The 22,777-nt window shown below is 40.7% G+C and overlaps 1 protein-coding gene and 1 long non-coding RNA gene across 4 annotated transcripts in view; one reads left to right on the top strand and one right to left on the bottom strand.

Annotated features, from left to right (window-relative positions):
* Nucleotides 1–8,000, bottom strand: part of BVES (blood vessel epicardial substance) — a 37,733-nt gene extending 29,733 nt beyond the window's left edge. The window contains exons 1-3 of one of the 3 annotated variants that reach the window (XM_059176981.1): nt 7,822–8,000; nt 3,984–4,220; nt 226–350 (exon numbers count right to left, since the gene is read on the bottom strand). In XM_059176981.1, coding sequence (XP_059032964.1) covers nt 226–350; nt 3,984–4,209 — 351 coding nt within the window. In that variant the 5' untranslated portion in view covers nt 4,210–4,220; nt 7,822–8,000. The other 2 variants (XM_059176982.1, XM_059176984.1) reach the window with 2 other exon arrangements.
* A 102-nt stretch (nt 8,001–8,102) lies between these two features.
* LOC131833564 (uncharacterized) overlaps nt 8,103–22,777 on the top strand; it is an 18,872-nt gene continuing 4,197 nt past the window's right edge. The window contains exons 1-2 of the long non-coding RNA XR_009354529.1: nt 8,103–8,768; nt 15,759–15,859. This is a non-coding gene — a long non-coding RNA (uncharacterized LOC131833564). The remainder of the gene's footprint in view (nt 8,769–15,758; nt 15,860–22,777) is intronic.

Here is a 22,777-nt window from a genome sequence, read left to right as displayed (position 1 = left end):
AAATACATGCATCTTTTTAAAAAGACTCATTTGTAGAACAAAGTTCATGGGATTCAAATATTTCCCTTTCAGACATATACGAACAAATCAAAGAAATGATACTAAGGGGATTAAAGATGTTAAATGTTCATGTTCATTTTCAAGTCTAACAAAGCACTTTAAAAGCTTTTTGGCTTTAAAAATCTCTTCTTTTAAAATCTCCTCCACATTAATTTTAGTAATTACCGGTCTTTTCTTGTACAAAAGATATGACAGATGCAAAATGTTGACACCCAGGAATACGGAGTTCCAGATCATGATATCCAAGGCACATCGGTAGAGAGTGGCCCAGACAATATAAAGGGTACATCCTGTTGAGTAACAAAGTCAATGTGTTAGATGTCTTCAATAGCATCAGGATGAAGCTTAATACATTTGATATCCTCTGCATATTTAAAAAAAAAAAACACACATTTTAGAAATACTTAAGCCACGGGCACCTGGGTGGCTCAGTCAGTTAAGTATGATTTTGGCTCAGGTCATGAACTCACCGTCCTGAGATAAAGCCACCCCCGTACCCTCCCACCTCTGCACTTCCCCCCACCTCCCATCCACACTGGGCCAGGCCTTGCTTGGAAGCCCATCTTTCTCTCTCTCCCTCTCCCTCTGCCCCTCATCCTGCTTGTGCATACACACACGTCTGCTTTCTCGCTCTTAAAAAAAAAAAAAAAAGAAAAACCTAAGCCAAGCATTACTTTAAGTTCCATTTTGGTTTTTTGTCTTATTACTACAAAAGAAAAACATGTTTTGTTGCAGAAAATTTATGTAGAAAATATATTTTATAGGAGAAAAACCCCCCACAATTCTACTACTGTTGATACCTAATACTTCCTTACAGTCTTGATGCATTTTTACCTGATGGCAAACCTACAGTATACAAAATTTTAAAACCCACTTTCTTACTTTTTTTACTTATTGTGGTAATCTCCCTATTTTGTTAAAACTCTTCATATACATAGTTTTTAATGACTGTAACTGATTAAACCCTAATTTATCTAACCATTTCCCAACTGGTAAACAGATGAGATTTTTTGCGTATAATTTTTGATACATCACCAAAACACCTTTATACATTAAGAATTAATGTTTTTCTGACTATTTCTTTAGGGTGGATTACCTGACAGTAAGTCAAGGAAATGAACTTTATAGCTTTTGATGAGACTGAAGAATTTTTTCCCAAAGGTATATAGATATTTGTAATCCTACTAGTTGGGAATGCCACTATCAACTTCTTAATATTACAAAATTTGAAAGCTCTTAATTTGATACTGAGGTTTTATTTTGTTTTAGATTTCCATGATCATTGGTGAGCCTGCATATTTTACCAAGATTTTCTACCCATTTGAATTTTTCATTTGATGATTTTCCATTCACCTCTGGAAAACTTCTTGCCTTTTTTTTTTCTTTAATCAATTCTCTCACTTTAGGAAAAATCCGTTTCCTTTGATCCATTTATGGTGGGAGAGTCCATATATATTTTTAACTTATAATAAAATGATCAATATGATACAAATATATCAACTATATATGCACATAAAAGCTAACCTTCCACATTAAAAACTTATCCATTTGCAATTTTTATTTCATCAGAATGATCTGGGGCATCTGAGTAGACCAAAATGTAAAACTTTTTAAGTTCTTAAAATAACATTTCATAGCAAATTTTGTGGAATTTTAAAAATTATTAAAGAGGATAGGGAAAAATAATGCTTCGACGGACTGGGAAGACAAGGACCTGAATTAGAGTCCTGGTTTGGCCACATTCTCACATTCTTAATTTTGGATGAGTCATTGAAATTCTCCAGGTTTCTTCTTGGTCAGATTAGATGATCTCCTTGGTCTATCCTACCTCTAAAACTGTGTCTTAAAATTTATAATTAGCGGAGTGCCTGGGTGGCTCAGTCGGTGAAGTGTCTGCCTTCGGCTCAGGTCATGATCTTGGGATCCTGGGATCGGGTCCTCCTTGAGCTCCCTGCTCAATGGGGAGTCTGCTTCTCCCTCTGCCAATGCCCCTCCCCTGCTCCTGCTCCTGTGCACGTGTGTGTTCTCTCTCTCTCTTTCTCTCAAATAAATAAAATCTTTAAAAAATTCATAATTAGCCTTTGCCTTTTCATAGGGTGTGGCTTGGTTTTGCTTAGTTTTTCATTCAACACTGTGTAATGCTTGCTGCAATCCCTGCCTTACTCAGAGGTAACGCAGAAATCCATAAGCTACCATCTCGCTTCCCTTCCAGCCCTTTCTTATTTTATCTATCTATCCATCTATATCTACTTATTTATTCATTTTGAGTATAATTGAAACATAATGTTACTTTAGTTTCAGGTGTATAACCCACGGATTCAACTTCTCTCTGCATTATGCTAAGCTCCCCACAAGTGCAGCTCCCATCTGTCACCACACAACGCTATTATAGTTATCACTGACTAGATTCCCTATGCTGTGCCTTTTATTCCCATAATTTATTCATTCCATAACTGGAAGCCTGTCTCTCACTTCCAGGCTTGACTTTGACCATTCCTTGTAATTCTTCATGTATCCCAGGCATAATGAGCTACTCTTCATCTTCCCTTATTATGCTGAATTCCCCTCTCCTCTGTGCCTTTTACCTGGATACTGTACACACTCACACTTGGAGAAATCCTGTTCAGTTTCCAAAAGCCAGCTCCAGGGTCATCTCCTCAGCGTGACCTTGTTCCTCCTTCCTGCTGGGCCTGTCACCCTCTCCATTTCTCCCTGGCCCTGGGTGTACACCGACAACATAGCATCTAGTACCTCACACGTGACTGCCCATCTGTTTCTCTCCAGCCCCCCCCCCAAAAAAAAAGTATCCTTTTCAAAGATGGACCCTGCCTTCTTCAGTCCTTTTTTTTTTTTTTTTTAAAGATTTTATTTATTTATTCGACACAGAGAACCAGCGGGAGGGAGGGGCAGAGAGCACAAGGAGGGAGAACAGCAGGCAGGGGAGAATCTGGCTCCCCGCTGAGCAAGGAGCCCAATGCAGGGCTCGATCCCTGAACCCTGGGATCATGACCTGAGCTGAAGGCAGACGCTTAACAGACTGAGTCACCCAGGCTCCCCTTCCTTCTTCAGTCTTTGCCTGAGAACTTATAGGTGCTCAAAAATATACCTGAATACATAAATCACCAAAGAAACAATCACATAGAGAGTCATTGGTCAAGAATCACTGGCTAAAATAATTCATTCAATTGTTCTAGCATTTTGATGTGAATCAATTTGACATGCTTCATCAGGATTACTGGAGCCCTCCAAAAAGTTTTCCTTGAACTACTGTGTCTGGGAAATTGCTTTTGTTCCCAGTGTCACATTATAGGCTATAAGAAACCTATTAAAACAACAGTGGTTATCCCCCTCTCTCTCTCTGATAAATAAATAAAAAATCTTTAAAAAAAAAAAAAAAAAAAAAAGACTGGATAGGGCTTACCATGTGCCAGGAGCTATTAGAAGTCAAATACCACACATATGTGTGTGTACACATGCACACGTGCACGTGCACAAACACACACACACACACACACACACTCATTTAATTCTTACAACAACCCTAAGAGGGGGTATTATTTTTGCGCTCCTTTGACACATGGGAAAACTGAGGAGCAGAAAGTTTCAATCATCTGCCCCAGTTACACAGTTGGCAAGTGGCAGAACCAGGATTTGGATCACACACTCAGACATACAAATGGATCTTTTGATATCTAGAAAATCTAAACAATATACAAAACACACACGGTATTACCTAAAATAAATAAGGGCATGTAAAGGCCTACGTTACAAGTTACTTGATTGACATGCTGCCAATTTGCTGACAGAGACCTGTATTTTTGGTATGCGACAGACCTGACAAGAGATGCCCTGAAGCCCCTAACAGAAAGCCCATCCATTGCCAGTTCCAGAGAAGTTACAAAGGTCTCGATTAGGAAACTTACCTATAGATAACATTCCCCTAAGGAGTATCATATGAAGGTGAAGGGTGGTTGGAATAACCAACCCAATCGTGAAAAAAATATTTGCTACATGAAAAACGAGGTGATGTATCTCTCTCCAGTTTTCGCATGTGGTCTCATTGGAAGGCACGGGTATGATCCTTTCTAACTCAGGTGTAAAACCTATTGCAGTCGATTCTGTCAATGGGCTGGACTTGGTATAATTCATCTTGAAAATCCCTGAAAGAACAAAGACACAAAAGGACAATCATAAAAATGGCAGCTGTCTCTTTCTACCCCATATGTATTGTATCAAAATGATTTCTGTGAACTAAATGTTGGTTAGATAGACTTTTCTGGTGCTTAAGAATTAGAACCAGGTTTGACTCCAACCAGTCACATATTAAGTGTTACTACTTTATATGTTAAATGATGATAGTAATACCTCATTTGACTTTCTAATGAAATGAAATGAAGTAAAATATATAAAATATTTAGCATAGTATACAACCATTCACTAATATATATATATCTGTATAGACATACATGTTGGGGGAGAGAGAAATGAGAAATTAATGACTCTAAAAGATAACCACCAATGTTTATAAGCCACAGCAATTACAAAGTCTTCATCACATTCCCACTATGACACTGAATCCAAACACAGAAAAAAATAACAGGAAAAACTGATTATTTAAGTATGTCAAAAAAATTAACCTTCTCATATTTACTACTTGAAGGTTTAGTATATTTAGAAGGCTCTAGTATACTGTCATTAGATCATTGCATCATACACATATACATTCTATATTATCATATATACACATAATAAATACACTACTAATCATTTATACATACACAGAGAAATATAAAATTAACTCTTCCTTTCATTGTCTAATTTAAATCTATACTTTCGTTCCCATAAAAACTCCACTAGGTAGCAATGTTACAAATTACAAAGTAGTAAACTTGTGGTTTACTTATATGTAGGAGAGGTAATGAATATACGTTCAACTATTTCATATTAAAATCTGTAGCAACTACAGTTCAAAGAGTACACATTTTGCACATGCTTACCTAAACCTTAACACAAAGTGGCACCATTTCCTAACTAAATTACTTGTCCTCCATCTCTGGTACTTAAAAAACTCTTTCTATTATTAATTATACAAATTGGTCCCTAACAAAAACCACATAGGTTTTCAGATTATATGAATTATTCTGTTTCAGAAAGAGAATTCCAAACGGGGAGGAAAAATATCTTTAAATTTAATCTAATAATGTCTTTCCATAATAAGATCACACAATTAACTTACTTTTATATTTACCCCCCCCCCACCATATCAAAGTAAAGGCTTTAGGTGGTAGAATAATTGGTACAGATTGGGCATTTTGAAAGGATATTATTAGACAAATCCAAAAGAATTCTACATCTCTTAAGATGATAAAACATCCTTGCATTACAAACTATGAGTGAAATGATCAAGGCAATTAAAGCTCTCTTCACATAATTCTGAAATACTTCATAAATATAAGATAAATAGTTGACATAGATACTGATTTTCCACAACAAGGAAAGAAACTACATAAATTCAGCTACTTTCCAAATTTTTAAATCAATAAAACTATAACCCTATTGGGGTGAGAGGTATCATTATTTGAATAGCTCCATTTATACAAAGTTTGCTCTCAAGGACCAAATGAGAATTAATCCTGTAATTTCTGCAGGAGAATGATGTTCAAGGACCTCTCTCACTCATAAACTAGTGTCAGTGTCAGCTTATTCATTAACATTACCTAAACTAACTACATTTCTATGGCGTTTTAGAATGTGTCCTATTTGCTTTTCTAACTAACCTATGTTCTCTATGAGGCACAGGCAGTGTCACAGCCATCTATGTATACCCAAGGCCTACACTCTGCAGAGAATGCTAGAGTTGAAAGCCATACGGAAGGGACACAGACACGACAAACATTTTTAGAAGTCACTTTCAGTCTCCCCAAACCTTAGTAGTAAAGGCAGGAAAGTGCCCAGCATTCCTGGGACTAAGAAAGTCAGTTTCTAGACCAAAAGCCCAGGGGTAAGCCTGGCAAGTCAAGGAAAGTGACTTCCACTCCTTGTGTCTGCTTCTTCCTGGGAATAGAGGTGGTGGGACTAAGTGGTCTTTGAAACCCCTTCAAGTTTTAATAGCTTGAGGCTCTAATACATATTTATATAATAAGTTCATATATATATTCCACCCAATGGCACCTGTATTGCCAACTAATCCACTCTAGCTCAATATCAGGCTTTTTATTAAACGTTCTTCAAGTGGCACTAAAGGTACCAACATCTGCTCTAAGAGAAATGAGGGGAAAAACCACAATCTACTGACACAAGAACCAGGGAAATAGCAATAGGAATCTTTAAGAGGTGGGATCATCCTACAACATATTTTGATGAACCACACCTTATTAAGGGTATAAGTATTTAAATACGTATCTATTTTATTTTCTATATGCATTTAGCTTGTAGAATAGCTTACACTGTATAATACATTTATTATATAATTTATTATTTATTTGAATCTCTATTATTTATCTATGTGTATTATCTCCATGCCAATTTTGAAATGCCAGTTACCTATCGCCAATAATCCTGACTGGATTTTACCAGTTTCAGCTCCCTTTGATCACTTTCAATGGATTTAAGTCGTTTACACTGAACTATCCTTATACAGACAGTGAGTCTAAGGAGGCAGGCTAGACTAAAAAACTGGTTAACGCTCAGGTTCATTTTGACTGAATCAAGAGAAATTTTCGTTCTATTATTTCTTCAGAGTCTAATTTTTTTAATTACCTGGTCTCGTAAAGTGCTGTTTATCTATTTATTTCCAAATAGGTGTCTGAAGGATTAAATAGCTACACGGTGAAACTAACATTAACCCTTTACCAAACTACAAAAACCAAAAGGCAGCAATGAGCAAAAGTCGTGCTGGCAGACTTGATTCATTCTGTAAATCGGCCCAAAGCTTCGCTCCTCCGCGGAATGGCAAAGGGCATGACGTTGCCAAGAGTCTTTTCGCACTTATTCTTGTTTCAAAGCAAGCAATTTCTGGGACGTGTCTGGCCAACAACACGTTTCCCAAAGCCTCAGAAAAAAGGGCGCGGGCGGGCGGCGAGGTTCACGGGGTCCCCAGCCATCCGTTCTCCCCAGGGAGCCCGCTCACCTCGCTCCTTAAAAGATGATCAGTGTCTACTATTGTTGCCCTTGACCAGAAGACTCGGGCCACGAGGGGTCTGCGGTGAGCCCCGTGCAGCTCCTGGCAATCCCAGCGCCGGCCCAGGGCAGGCCACACAGTTCGCCGCGCTGCGCGCAGCCTCCGCAGGAGCCCCGGGCGGCCCTACAGAGGGCAAGGTGGAGCCTTAGGGGTTTAGGGGCCAGGAGACCCGGGCGTCCAGCCAGACGAAGAGATGCCGAGCCCACCAAGGGCTTGTCCCAGGCAGAGCGCGGGAACCAGCCCCCGAGTGGGGCTGGGGCGCCCGGGGACGCTGGCGCTGCCAGACCGGGTGCTGCAGCTGCCGACGCCTTAGGGTCTGTGGCCGTGGACCCCAGACATGGGAGGAAGGCGGCTTCCAAGAACAGGGAAGCCCGCGAGGGCGACGGCTCGGCCAGGGAGGAGAGGGCAGGACTCCGGCGGCCCGGGCGCGAAGAACCCGCAGCCGCCGCGGGGCTGACAAAGTTGCTCCCAGCGGAGCGGCGATCCAACTTTCGCTTCCCGATTTAGCCCCGGGAGCCCGAGGCTGCAAATAGCCGGGCGCGCGGGGGGAGCCGCCGGCAGCTACGCCTCCCGCTCCTTACCTGGCTTGTCCCTGGCACCGAACCCGGGAGGCGCTGGCCAAAGTTTGGGGCGACAGTGGCAGGGCGCGGGGACAGCGACGCGGCGGCTCGACGGGCGCCCCAGGCGAAAGCCTCCCCGGATCGCGGGTCCGGAGCCTCCTTGGCCCGTGCCGGGTCCCCGCGCCTGCAGCGGCTTTGACTAAAATAGGCATCGCGACGGTGGCTGCCCGGGCTGGGGCCGCACCGCGCAGGCGCCCGCCGCCCCGGTGCCCCCCGGCGGGCGGAGCCCTGGGCCTCGGCGCGCCTCGCGGCCCCGCTGCTCCGGCGCGACCGCCGCGTCTGCACCGCGGTGATCAGTTTGAAACACCCGCTTTTTTCTTTCCCCGTTTCCTCTCTACTTCTCGATTCTGTCCTTGTTTGGGCATCGGTGGGGGGGCGGGCAGCATTCTAGGACCCGCGGCGTTGGTGGCTCCTCTCCATGGGGCTAACTCCAGAGGTAGGACCCCGGCAGGGAGAGAAAGCAGGATAAAAATGAGAACTAGAATTTCATTCCCCTCGAAGTCGAAGGACCCACTCGCGTAACTCCTCTTTGGGACACTCGCTCGCCTCTCAGCACCAGAGGAAGGGCCGGGAGAGCGCGCAGCTCCGCTTCGGAGCCCGTGCCGCGGAGGCTGGCTGGCTCGCACCGACGCAGGACACCACCCTCGGGAACCGGCTAGGGGTCGGAGGAAGCCCGCCCTGGGGCCGCGGGGCCGCGCCGGACGGACCTTTGACCCAAGCCCTGTTCGTTTTCAAAGAAGGAGGGCACTTATCCGAAATTTGCATTCGCGTGGCCGTTCAGGGCCCTTCCCTTTAAGCGAAGCTCCACCCGAAATTGCCAAGTGAATTTGGTAGATTTGGGACCCTAAGTTGGAAACCGAGATATGAAAGTGTCAATCTTTACTTTTCACAGAGGACACCTATTTGGGGTAAGAAATGCAGGGCGAATTAATGAAGAGTTGGCTCTGGGGGGAAGGGCTGGAGGACAAAAGAGGAAGAAGGTTAGATGGACATTCCGTTTCCACTCGAAATGTCCCATCGTGGGGTACAATTTGTGCCGCTTATTAGAGTATGAGGTTGATGGTGCGTGCCAAACATGATCTCAACGTGAAAAAGACGACAGGTGCATTACAAGGTGGGTACCCGGAAGTACACACTTGCCAAGTCTCTCCAAGAAAGAGGCAGGACGACACCGTGTTCAAGAACATGGGGCCTAAGGCCGGACAGGCTGCGTTTGAAACCGGCCTCAGGCACCAGCTAGCTGTGTGACCTTGGAAAGTTACTTAGCTTTTCTGTGCTTCTGTTTCCTCTTTTGTACCTTAAGGATGGTGATGACGACTATGATGATTGCACCTGTGCCTCATTAGAGTGCTTTGAGGACTAGATGATTTAATCTATGCAAGAGGCTTAGAATGGGATGTTGTATGTAGTGAGTTCTATGTATATGAATATATATTATACTGATAAACCTCCTTCTCTAACGTGTTTGAAATTTGTTATAACTACTCAAGGTTCATTTTCAAGGCTACTTCTTCAGAGTCTGTTTCTTTCTAGATACTCTGCCAGCCATTTGGTAGCTACTGCTAAGTACATTTAAAGATGTAGATACAATAGTGTATGTGCCCAAAGATTCTTCATGGATATGCATTGGAGAATGGCTTATAATAAAGAACACTGGAAATAACCTAAATTCTAACCTTAGGCGACTAAGTAAGTTATAGAACATTCAAACAATCTTGTTCTAAGCAGGCAAAGAAAAAAAAAATGCTGTAGAGAGGCAGCTGATTGGCTCAATCAGTAGAACCTGCCATTCTTGACCTTACAGTCAAGAGTTAGAGCCCTATGTTGGGATTGGAGTCTACTTAAAAATTTTTGGAGAACTATTAGAAATCTAATACTGTCAGCTAATTATATAGAGCAGAGGCTGGTGATCTATGGTGGAAAGGTCCTGCCCACTATCCATTTTTGCATAGCTAATACAACTTTTACATTTTTTATTGGTCAAAAAAATCAAAAGAATAATATGTCATGATGTGTGAGTATTATATGAAATTCAAACTCAATTTCCACTGAGTTTATTTATTTATTTTAAAGATCTTATTTATTTAAGAGAGGGACAAGCAGGGGGAGAGGCTCCCCTGGGAGCAGGGAGCCCAATGCGGGGCTTGATCCCAGGATCTCAAGATCAGGACCGGAGCCTAAGGCAGAGCCCAACCCACTGAGCCACCCAGGTGCCCCATTTGTTCATTGAGTTTAATTGGAACCCAGCTATACTCACTCATTTATGGCTGCTTTAGTGCTCCAAAGGCAGCATGGAGGAGTTCCAAAAGAAACCATATGCCCCAGTAAAGCCTAAAATAGTTACTTTCTAGTTCTTTACTATTGTCCTTTGATAATAGAGTATACTTTTGTCCTGGGTATAGTTATAAGTGGTTTAGAAATATTAAGCCATTGAATCCTCACAATGAACCCTATGAAGAAATGGTGATAACTGTATTATCACCATTTCATAAATGGGAAGCTGAGGAAACAGAGAGGCAGAGTGGTCTGCTCCAGGTAGCCCAGCTAAAGAGCTGGTCCAGGATGCGAACCAGGCTGTCTAGTTCCAGAGCTTGCGCCTTTGTCCACTAGGTACATGTTTCTGCTACCTTCTATTTCTAGCTATATTGCTTCCCACGGAGAGATGCTAAGTAGAAAAAGGCAAGTGACAGGGGTGTGTGGAATATTAGAAATCATCCATGATAAGCTCTAAAATGTGTACCTTCCTTACCTCAAAGTGCTGAGGCTGTAAATGATTTTTCTTTTCTCTCCTTTCTTCCCTTCCTTCCTCCCTCTCTACCCTTCTTCCAACTCCTCCCACTCCTCCTCCTGCTTCTCCTTCTGCTAAACTTTCTACAATGATTGTATGTTACTTTTATAATAATTTAAAAACATGTTTATTAAAATAGTATATCCCAGGTTCTGGCTTTTGCAGATGGGAAGGCCAGACTCCAGAGGTATGGTTACAGTCAGCTGGTATAGAGCACATTCATTCCTTACCTGGCAGAATAAGATGCCTCTAAGGCCTATACATCATATAAAGATTGTATATTTTTATAAAAGAGTAGTGGATTCAAAATCCCAAGACTTGAGAACTGGCATTTGATAGAGTCTGTGTTTTCTCTGAGTATGTGTTTCATAGAAAGAAGAAGCTGAACTAAATATAAAAGTATCAGACTATTCTGCACCTAAGGATTAAAATATAATTTAATATGTAAGTTTATTATCACAGATGTATGAATAATAATAGCTCTATAAAATTTAAGATAAGAATTTTAGACACAAAACTTGGTTTTGGGAATGACCTCTGCTCCCTGGTGTCCTCCTGCTTGTCACGGAGAAGTCAGACTGAAAGATTCTGAACACTATTTGGAAACTGATATCATGCAAGGAAGTAACTTTCACAGAAGTATAAAATTAAAAACATACATACAAGGGATAAATGACAAAATAAAGGCCAGCCTGTCTCCTCTGCAAAACCTCTGGCTAATGTAGCTTAAATTGACGTAATTACAACTACCTTTATTTCTTCATGGGCATCCTAGACTGCTTTTGCTATCTAGACAAAGCCTTGATGAAATTTCAAAGTTCAGATAGAGTAAGTTTTGGGAAAATAAAACAAGACCTCAGGGAGTCCCTGTTTTTAAAAGTATGTAGCGTTATCTTTCATATCCATATCTGCCCATGGTTGACATCAGTGCAGTCTTTCTCATTTTATGGAGACCATAGCTTCTTCTGGTATGGTCTCTAGGTAGACAGTTCTGATCAAACATGGACTATTAAATTTAATTAAATTTAAGTTTTATTAAATTAAATTTAATTAGATTGTTTGTATACCTTAGTTCCTTGCATTAAATGTTTCATCAAATTTTTCATTGACCAGTTTGACAACCAATATTGTTGACTTTTGAAATTTCTTTACCTCTCCTTTTTTAAAAAAAATTAATTAAAGGGGAACCTGGGTAGCTCAGTTGGTTAAGCATCCAACTTGGTTTTGGCTCAGCTCCTGATCTCAGGGTGGTGCGATCCAGCCCCGGGTGGGGCTCCGCGCTAAGCATGGAATCTGCTTGAAGATTCTTTCCCCCTCCTTCTTCCTCACCTTCTGCTCTTCTCCCCACTGGCACGTGCATGCTCTCTCTCTCTCAAATAAAGAAATAAAATCTATTAAAAATCTAAAAAATAAAAAATTAATAAAAAAATTAAAAATTAATAGACTTTGTTTTGTTAGAACAGGTTTGGGTTCATACATGATTGAGCAGGTGGTCTAGGAAGTTTCTATATACCCCCTTCTCCCTGGCTCAGAGTTTCTCCTGTTATTAAGATCTTACATTAATGTGATACGTTTGTCACAATGGAGAACCACTGTTGATACATTATTATGAAAAAACTTACATTAGGGTTCAGCATTGTATAGCCCTATGGGTTTTGCCAAATGTATCATGTTGGGTATCCACCTGTGACATAGTAAGAAATCTATGCATTTGGTGTTTTTTCCTAGTTCCGCTCACAGAGCTTCTAAAACCTCTATAATTTCTTGAGTGATGGGATGCTGGGGCACATTTTTTTTCTAATATTCAGTGTTTGACCTTCAATTCCTGACATGGCACTCCGAAGCCTTTGGGATTTCCCGAGTGATGGGGATGATAGGAGCACCCAGAGTTCCTAGACTCCCTTGGAATTTCCTGGGTGAGAAGAACATTTTTTGTTCTAACGAGATGACTCTGGGTGAGCTCCTGGTTAGTTTCTGGATGGGGCCTGATCACCAGAAAGACCAAAGCCATGATTGGAAACGGAACTTCCAGCCACACCCTTCATCTACTGGTGAGGGGAGAGGGGCTGGGGACTGAATGAATCATTGATGCTGCCTACATGATGAAGTATCACAAAAATCCCTAAACGAAGGAGTTTTATTCAGCTTGGGAGAGTGCATCCACCTACTGGGAAGGTGGCACAACCCAATTCCACAGGGACAGAATTTCCTGCACTTAGGAGCCTTCTGGACCTTACCCCGTGTACTTTCTTATCTGGCTGTTCATTTGTATCCTTTATTATATCCTTTACATACCAGCAGATGTGTTTCCCTGTGTTCTGTGAGTTGTTATAGAAAATTATCAAACCTGAGGACAAGGTCAAGGGAACCCCAATTTATAGCCAAGTCAGACAGAAGTATGACCCTGGGGGCCCACTACTTGTGGTTGGCCTCTGCAGTAAGGAGGTACTCGTGTGGAACTGAGACCCAACCTGAGGGTGTGCACTAACTCAGTCAGAATTGCATTGTAAGACACCCGCTTGGAGTCTGGAGAGTTGGAGAATTGGTTAGTGTGGGAACTACCCTACCCCCACCCCATTTGGTGCCTAGTGTTATGAGGAGAGGAAATAGAGTTTTCTTTTAGTGATGTCAAGTACCCACCATTATAGTATCATCGCAAGGAGTTTCACTGCCCTAAACATCCCCTGTCCGCCATCTATTCATCCCTCTCTTTCCTGCCCTCCCTAACCCCTGGCAATCACGGATATTTTTTACTGTCTCCATAGCTTTGCCTTTTCCAAAATGTCACATAGTTGGTATCATATAGAATATTGAGTTTTCAGACTGGCTTCTTTCCCTAAGATATATACATTGAAGTTTCCTCCATTTTTTTTTTTTTTTTTGAGTCTTGATAGCTCATTTTTAAAGTCACTGAATAATATTCCGTAGGATGGATATACACAGTTCGTTTACACATTCACCATTTTATGAACATCTTGGTTTCTTCCAGTGTGTGGTGATTATGGTGATTATGAATAAATCTGCTATAAACATTGGTGTGTAGGTTTTTGAGTGGACAAGTTTCCAACCCATTTCGGTAAATACCATGGACAGCAATTGTTAGATTGTGTAGTAGGACTATGCTAGCTTGGTAAGAAACTGCCACACGGCCTTCCAAAGTGGCTGTGCCATTTTCCATTCCCACCACCAATGAGAGAGAGTTCCTGTTATTTCACATTCTTGCTAGTATTTGGTATTATGAATTTTTTTTTCAATTTAGTCATTTTAATGACTAAATTTTTAATGACATTCAAACTGACACAGTTGGTTATTTTGTTTAAAATAACGAAACAGGTTATACATTGAACAGGTGTTTGTATCTTGGCTAAATAAAAAATGAGAACTGTCTCAAAGCAAAGGGATATGAAGCCCACAGTCTGTAGAAAAGTAATTAAAACAGCATCTATCTAAATATTTCTAAATTCATGGAGAAGCTCCAAAAAAAACTTTGCATTACCACCGATTCGTTTAAAAATGAGTTTTTAGGGGTGCCTGGGTGGCTCAGTCATTAAGCCTCTGCCTTCAGCTCAGGTCTTGTCCCAGGGTCCTGGAATTGAGCCTCTCATTGGGCTCCCTGCTCCGCAGGAAGCTTGCTTCTCCCTCTCCCACTCCCCCTACTTGTGTTCCCTCTCCCGCTGTGTCTCTCTCTGTCAAATAAATAAAATCTTAAAAAAATAAAAATAAAAATGAGTTTTTACCCAAAGGGTAAAACTCCTAAATGAAAAGTGACTCAGGATTTTAAGAGGACAATGAATTATGAAGGCAGTCAAAAGCAGGGTGGAGGGATTGGAATTAGAGGCTGGATTTGAACCATGGTTCTATATTTAAAAAGCTAGGTGAATTCAAATCATTTATTAAACTCTTCTGGGCTTCAATCACTTGTCTATAAAATCAGGATAAGAATTCATATTTGACAGGATTATCTTGACTTTAGAGACCATGTTTTTTAAAAAATGTCTGGCATCAGGTCTTTGTTACATTAATTGGACATTTTTTCTATCCCCCTTACAGTGCTTTGCACATGGTACAGAATGAATAAAAATTATTAGAATTTCAGTCATCAAAATTCCCTAGTCTGGTGAAATAATTGAAATATCTTATGAACACATGAAATAGCTAAGAGGTAGTTTTATTTTTTATGTATTTGCCTCTTGTAAACAACTGGACTCCAGCAGACCCAAGACTGATGTTTCAAACAAAATTTGTAAATTACAGGACTTTGGCATATGCTAAAATTTCCAGTGGTTTGGGATTTCCCTGGAGTAGTCAGAAATGAGATATTGGCTTCAAAAGCAAACTCATGAAATATGCAGTAGTATAGATTCTAGAAACCGGGTACTTGGCAAAGCTAAGGTACGCTAATTTACCATTCTGGGGTTGGCAGAAACATGCACACGGTGACTATTATGTCAAAAACTAGAGGCCTCGGGGTGCCTGGGTGGCTCAGTGGGTTAGGCCACTGCCTTCAGCTGAGGTCATGATCTCAGGGTCCTGGGATCGAGTCCCACATCAGGCTCTCTGCTCAGCAGGGAGCCTGCTTCCCTCTTTCTCTCTCTGCCTGCATCTCTGCCTACTTGTGATCTCTGCCAAATACATAAATAAAATCTTTAAAAAAAAAACAAAAACTTAGAGGCCTGATAGTCCTTCTGTCTATTCTTCCTCATGTAGCTTTCACTCTAAAGCAGAAGAGTTGCATTTGTGAATTATGTGTTTTAAATATTGACAACAACAAACGAATGACCTAGATAAAGTGAGTAATCAGTTTTCTTAATCTTTTAGGAAGTCGTTTCAAAAAGAATGAAGCTATTATAAGGAGTTAAGCATGACAGAATTATGGTTTTTTAAAAAATGGGAAAAGATGAAAAAAATGGGAAAAGATGATCAGAGAAATAACTGAATTCGCAATCAATTCTCGCAGACCTCTCAAACTGGGGTCCCAGTTGGGTCCTCAAAACAAAACTGCGTGCTAGGCCCCAGGCAGGCACCCCCAGAAGACAGGTTCCAAAGTCTAGCTCCAATCACTGTGATGACCTCTCTTGTGTTTTGTTCTTTCCCTTTTGGGACTTTCTAGAAATTCACAGACCCTCGAACCCCATCTACGAATCCCCAGTTAATCACTTCTACTTGTAGAGAAGAGAAAATGCAACAACCCTAAGGAAGACAATTTCAAAGGTACAATTTTTTATTTATTTATTTTTTTTTTTTTAAGATTTTATTTATTTATTTGACAGAGAGAGATCACAAGCAGGCAGAGAGGCAGACAGAGAGAGGAGGAAGCAGGCTCCCCACTGAGCAGAGAGCCCGATGCGGGACTCGATCCCAGGACCCTGAGATCATGACCTGAGCCGAAGGCAGCGGCTTAATCCACTGAGCCACCCAGGCGCCCCAATTTTTTATTTTTTTAGTGTGTCAATAACTTCTTTATATGAGGCATTTGGTGGTGATAAAGGAAAAATTGTGAATGATAGAGAAATAACTTCTGGCAATTCTTGGTAACGCGTCGTCTAGGGTATAGATAAAATTCTGATGGATAGTGAAGCTGTGGGGTGACTTGGAATCTCCATCTGGTGAAAGCAGAACTTCATAGAGTTTCTACAGAGCAGTGCCATTCTCTTGTGTAATTAATTTTCAAAAAGGGCTGGTCTTGGAGGTAAATGCGAGGTCCGATAATAGCCAGCCCAGTAATTGACATCAGCTTGAAACAAAAACCCAGAGCAACACATTATAAAGATGGAATAATAAAATAAAGTTGGGAATAATGACACTGCCATCCGGCATTAATTGATGTGCAAAAGCACTCAGAGTTCTCGGGAGAAAAGAATTATTTAAATGCAAATTATTACTACTACTACTACTACTACTTAAATTGTTGTAATAAATTCATGAAAATAAGACACCTCCTGAGCTTAATGCATATATAACACTGAATAAAATATTTATGAGCCTGCTTCCAGCATTTTTATCATCTGGCCTAAAAAATGGTAAACAAGATGAAATATTTTTTTAGCCCAAGACCAAACCTATTTGGTATAATCTAGAACCCAAAATGGTTACAATGGTATTCGGCTTGAAAACCACCAAAAGTGCCACACACCTTCCTGGGAGAACAAGGTCATGCTTTGACAAGGTAAGGGTTTTAGAGTCATTGAGTCTCCAAAGTCTGGGAAGAATTAGAAATACCTTGGGGAAGCACATGTTTGGATAGAACACAAATTTGGCTTTAACACCCTGTATAAAACTCTTCGTACACAGTTCTCTGCCTGCCACAACTTAGGAATTTGTTGGTAACATCAACTACATACTTCAAGTTATCTGAAGAGAAGTGCAATGAATATATTATAAGCTCAGAAAATGGCATCTAAAAGCAACAAAGTATTCCAAAGTGAGTTGGGAAATCTTGCAGATGACTTCAGGTGACTGTTTTAATGAATAAATAATACTTCAGTACCTAAAAGATGTATGTTGAATAGCAAAAAAAAATCTGGTAAAAAATATTGCTATTAGGGGTGCCTGGGTGGCTCAGTGGATTAAAGCCTCTGCCTTCGGCTCAGGTCATGATCCCAGGGTCCTGGGATCGAGCCCCGCATGGGGTTCTCTGCTTAGCGGGGAGCCTGTTTCCTCCTCTCTCTCTGCCTGCCTCTCCGCCTACTTGTGATCTCTGTCAAATAAATAAATAAAATATTTTTAAAAATATTGCTATTAATGACCATCATAAGATGAAATCATTAAAAATGCCTTGGCATTTGGTACTTATATTATCAGTGGTTAATGTATTGGTGTGTGATTCCCACACGTTTCAAAGTGAAATTACAGAAATGGGATTCTCCCGAGCAGTTAGTCTCTAACGCTGTTATGGCTTTTTTCACTTGCTGTTTTGCACATTTATGTACAGGTCTATTTCTCCTTTTAAGTGGTTAGTTTCTGGGGGTAGGAAGTGTGTTTGGTTTACCTTTCATATCTCCATGGTACTTAGCATATGATTTGCATATATTTGGAACTCAGTAAATATTAGTGGATGGAATAATCGAGTGTTTTTGTTTCAAGTACTGTTATTCTCCAATAGAAGAAACACGAAATATTTTTGAATTTGTTTTACAACTTAAGTTATTATGAATGGGGAAAGTAACAAGAAATATACACCGACACGTTAACAGAAGTCAGGTTGGAATGGTGGAATTATTGTCTTTATTATTCACTTTAGTCCAGCTTACTTATAATATGATCACATCATTTTTCTGATAAAAGGAATAAATAACAACAAAATGACACGTGATGTTCTAGATCACATTATCAGAATTATGGTGGCTTCTCTTTCATAATAGTGACACCTCACTCCCCTGCCCACCCTCATCCCTCCCGTCGACCTCTCTTCCCTCCTCCCATCTAGCTGACTTGTGATAAACAGGAACACGCTGGAAGAGATAGGTTTGGAAGAAGGGGAGGAGATGAGGATCTAAGCCTAAGATGTATTCATTCATTCATTCATTCATTCATTCTTCATTCATTTAGAAACACGGAGTGGTCTGATGGTGAGAAATGCCTGGGGTCAGGGTGCAGTGGAGGAAGAATGCAGAGGCCTCAGTGTCACAGCCACACTCTTGGGGCCATCAGCCCAGAACCCCAGAGACCAAGGGGCCAAGCAACATTGCTGTCCATCCAGGGAGGACTCAGAAGACAGAGAGAGGCCAAAACACCTCTTCTCCTCATCCATGAGGCCTTGTAAACTTGCCCCTGCCCCCAGAGCAAGGAGAGAAGCAGAAAGACTGACAGAAGTATTTTAAATGATTGTTTAAAAGGGGAAGAAACTGTTCTTAAGTGTCAGGATCAAGTATTTCTGCCATCACAGGCGAGAGGGTATGAGAACAGGATGAGATCACTAACAGGTTTTAAAAAGGTGTGTTTTGCACACATCGGAGTGGTGTTTCCCCATTTCATATGTCCTACACATTTTATTCATTTTTTTTTCAAAAATAATTTAATGAGTACTTGACCTCAGAGGAGATCAAACTCTACAAACTACATTTCTGAGAAACATGAAATACAAAAACTGTTATATTATTTATCATTTAAAATAGAATTACTCTCAGGGGACACAATACTCCATCACATGTGTCCAACACAAAGAGACTCTAAGCTAAATCAGCTTGCAAATTTTCAACCCAGAGAATGATCTTGAAACCTGAAAACTAATAACTGTGCATTCTGAACAAATATTGCTGAAACTCAGTTCAACATCAGCAAGAAGAATGTGGCTTTGAAGTCACGTTAAAGATAGGATAGTTCTGTATCATGCAGAAAAAATGATATGTAGAAAAAATATTATTACAGGTCTTTAATTTTCTTTCATGAGAAAACTGCCAGTGGCACTGCATAGTCAAAGTCCAACTGGGAGGGGGAATCAGTATTAAAATTCAGATATGGATTCAAGAACAGATGCAATTACTTTCCTTCGACTCAATAAATATTTACAAAGCAGCTACCATGTACTAGGCACTGTTCCCAAACAGATATAGACTAGAGGAAGAGTTTGAAAAAAAAATTCCTTTCCTCAGAAATATAGATATTATGCTCATACATTTACTAAACTTTGATCTCAGATGACCCGATTCCTACCCATAGTAATACCCTGTTCTTCACAAATGTCCTCTTATACTGCACTGAAAAATATCTTTTGTATCTTGGAGACCTCACTGGCTACTATTTGAAGATGTTTCTGTTTACAAAGTTTCACCGTGCATATAATTTTATTCCATCTTTGAAAAGAGAGAGAAACAGCACTACAGGGGGGACACTAAATTAATTTACTTGTATGTTGGGGGGTGATGGCACATAAAGCCTGGTGGCCTGAGATAAGGAAGGCTTCTCAGTAAAATTTCTGGAGAGATCACAAATAAGACATGGGAATATTTGAAATGATAGGGGACAAATCCCAGATTTAAAGAATTTATTTAAATAACCTCAAAGAAGGTGCTTGGGTGGCTCAGTCAGTTAAACATCTGCCTTTGGCTCAGGTCAAGATCGCAGAGTCCTGGGATCGATCCCCACATCAGGCTGTCTGCTCAGCCGCTCAGCCAAGAGCCTGCTTCTTTCTCTGCCCTTTCCCCTACTCATGCTCTCTCTCTCCCTCTCGAATTAAACAAACAAAGAAACTCTTCAGAGAAGCTGGGCCATGCTCTTTCATATAGCCATTTTAATAAGGTTACATTTAATTGCACATGTTACTTATAAGCCTCATTTGAACTCAAGTGAGTTGCTGATGGTTCTGAAGAAGAAAGGTTCATGTTTAGGTCCCTGCGCTGTCACCAACAAATTCAGCAGATGTATAACTAGCCTTTTGGCTTTGACTTTTCTTTTGGTTCAGATTGGGGGCATCTTAGTTCCCTTCAAGTCACTCAGCACCATGGTCCATGTAGCGTGCAAAATGCAAGCACACTGATTTGGAAGAACACGGTGGAGTTGAGTGTCACCATTTACTGTAATCCAGCCTCTCTAATCTTTACCCATAAAGTGGGATTCTTTCAAGAAACAAGTAGAGGAAATAATATGTGGACATGCTTTGTAAACTATAAAGTATTAAATCGATGTAGGATTTTGCTTTGTGATTCTATAATTTGGGAGATAATTTTATATTTAGTAAGAGTGATAATCACAGGTTAGATCATGCTAAGCATCTCACGTTATATCAAGTGGGGCTACAATCCTACTGTAAAAGTATGTAAAAACAAATAGCTTTGGAATCCTATAAATAAAATAAAATTATATTTATTAGGATCACTAAAGCATGAATTGAAATAGAGTAAAGGGAAAAACTATAGTTCAAGACACAAATAATCAGTTCTTCGGGGGGGAAAAAAAGTTCCCTGTCAATCTTTAATAGCTAGCAGGTTTTAAAACTAGTCGAATTTAGCATATTAATAAAACCTCAGATTAAATTGAAACTGTGCTGATGTTACATGCAAATGTACAATCCCGCATTAAAATGATGGTAACACTCACAGATGACTAAGAGCTAAAGTAATATTTCAGACTTGCAACATCTTTTCATTATTGTAAGATTTTGAACTTGAAATCACACACAGTTCTATCAACTTGAACTTGTATTTTATTATAAGTCTATTGATACTAATATTCATTTTATTTTTTATTGATACATAGGTATTAAATTTTAGTAGAAGGAAGAAAAATAAGGGAACTGGGCTCACTGATGGCCACGTTTCAGTAAGCTGTCATTTGCTAAAAAATAATATTAATTTGGGAGCAGCATTTTTGAAGGCTAATTTCTTCTATAACCATGTGTCCTATCACGATGTGGAACCCAGTCAGTGCAATCCAATGCCACATGTGTATTTATGTCCTTGGTTAAACCAGCAGTCTCAAGTACATGGTGTATAATGTATCGCTGTTATAATTTGTATTGTCTGCTTAGTATGTTTTTCTTCTGGCTCTTGCCAGCTAGGTTGGGGGATTTCACTTAGTAACTGCTCTGTCAAATCAATTCTGTCCTTCTGCTTCTGTGCAGTGTAACAAAATGACATCCAAAGCTTATCCAGATGAGCTGAGAGCAACTGAATTGCCTTCTGCTCCTTTGTTGAAGGGGAGAGAAAATTCCTCAGCCCGTAAGTGCTGAGAGAGCATCACGGTATTCTTTATGGTGGATTAATTTTAGCACCATGAGTTCCTTGAGGTGCAGAGTCCAGGGCAAATCTTCCTGGTGCTTTGTGTGGAGGTGAAGTCAAGTTCAAAGGACAAGCTCTTGAGGGGAACGAGAAGCCTTCAAATATCCAACTGCAGTGAAGGTTAAGCAACCGGGGCCTGCAGCCTCTGGCAACTTGCCTAGGTAACTGGGGGGAGTGTTCATGGGCTCACTTTAAGCCACTTCTTCCTTCCCACCACCCCCCGCCCCAGGCTCCTTCTTAGGGTTATTTCCGACCACAAAATTTAGGACAGAAAATTACAGTCACCCCAGTTCTTTAAGTCATAAGGACAACTCTTGACCAGGATCAGCTTCGTGGGCATGCAAAGGGCCTCAGGCTTACAAAAAGCTCTGCATTCGGTTCAGTGCTCTACTTTCCCCGTTTAAAATTCTTCATACTTTTGAACAAGGTGCTTTATTTATTTATGCGTGTACAGAGCTTGTGTACAAAGCCAGAAAGCCGTTTTAACACAAGGAAACAACCCGTTCCTCACCTTACTGTACTTTCGCCAGTGATAAAGAAATCAAAGGGATTTAGGGCTGAAGACAATTAGGCTGAGATGGAAATGAGCCCAATTTCTAATAGAAATTAAATTTTAAGGGCACTGTGATATTGTGCTTCAGGGGTACTTTTTTTTGGTGTCTGTGGTTTTTTCTTTCTGTCTCAAGTGATCAGAGTATTTTGAGAGAGCAAACTGTGGTTTGCTAGACATTTCAAACCACACATACAGTGTGTGTACATGGAGGTTAGTAGAGGGATTTGATACTTTGGTATTGTTGTGGAAGTGAGAACACCTGGGTGCAAACCAGGTGTTGGATGGTCATGTGTCCGTTCTACAGAGGAGGGCTGCTGCTGGCCCTACGCACAAGTGGGAGGAAGGTCAGGTTCATGTCCGTACCTCCTCTTTCAACATCCCTTTAGCCTGTTCTGTTGGTACTCTTTCGTCGTCATCCTAAAAATGGTTAGATTTCTGGAAAATTTCTGGAAAATTCTTCTGCTCCCTCTGCCAACATGATTTGAACCAAAAGTCTACATCCCATATTCTCTGTGGTTTGTTCTCAGTTGTTTTTCCTGGTTAGAAAGCTCTCCTGTCAGGAACACCTGTGAAATTATTAGCTGGTACTAACTTAAGGTGTGGCTTCTCCTTAGGATTCTCTGTACTTTAATAGCTGAAGGCCTTCTGTTGTACCCAGCAGAGAGCTGCCATTGTGTCTGCTTGCGTAATAGCTGCCCATGATGGCCATGTGGGGCTGGGAGCCAACCCCTCCAACTACTCCTTTAGTTCGTGCTGAACTGGCTGAGTTCAGGAGCTCATCCAGACTAAGGATTCAGACCTTGTCACACTGTCCCACTTGCAGCAGATGCTAATGTACAGAACGATAATGTATGTTACATA

This window comes from Mustela lutreola, chromosome 6, assembly GCF_030435805.1.
Source record: "Mustela lutreola isolate mMusLut2 chromosome 6, mMusLut2.pri, whole genome shotgun sequence".
Lineage (NCBI taxonomy): Eukaryota > Metazoa > Chordata > Mammalia > Carnivora > Mustelidae > Mustela > Mustela lutreola.
The sequence above is the reverse complement of the archived record's forward strand: the minus strand, read 5'-3'. Positions and strand labels throughout refer to the sequence as shown.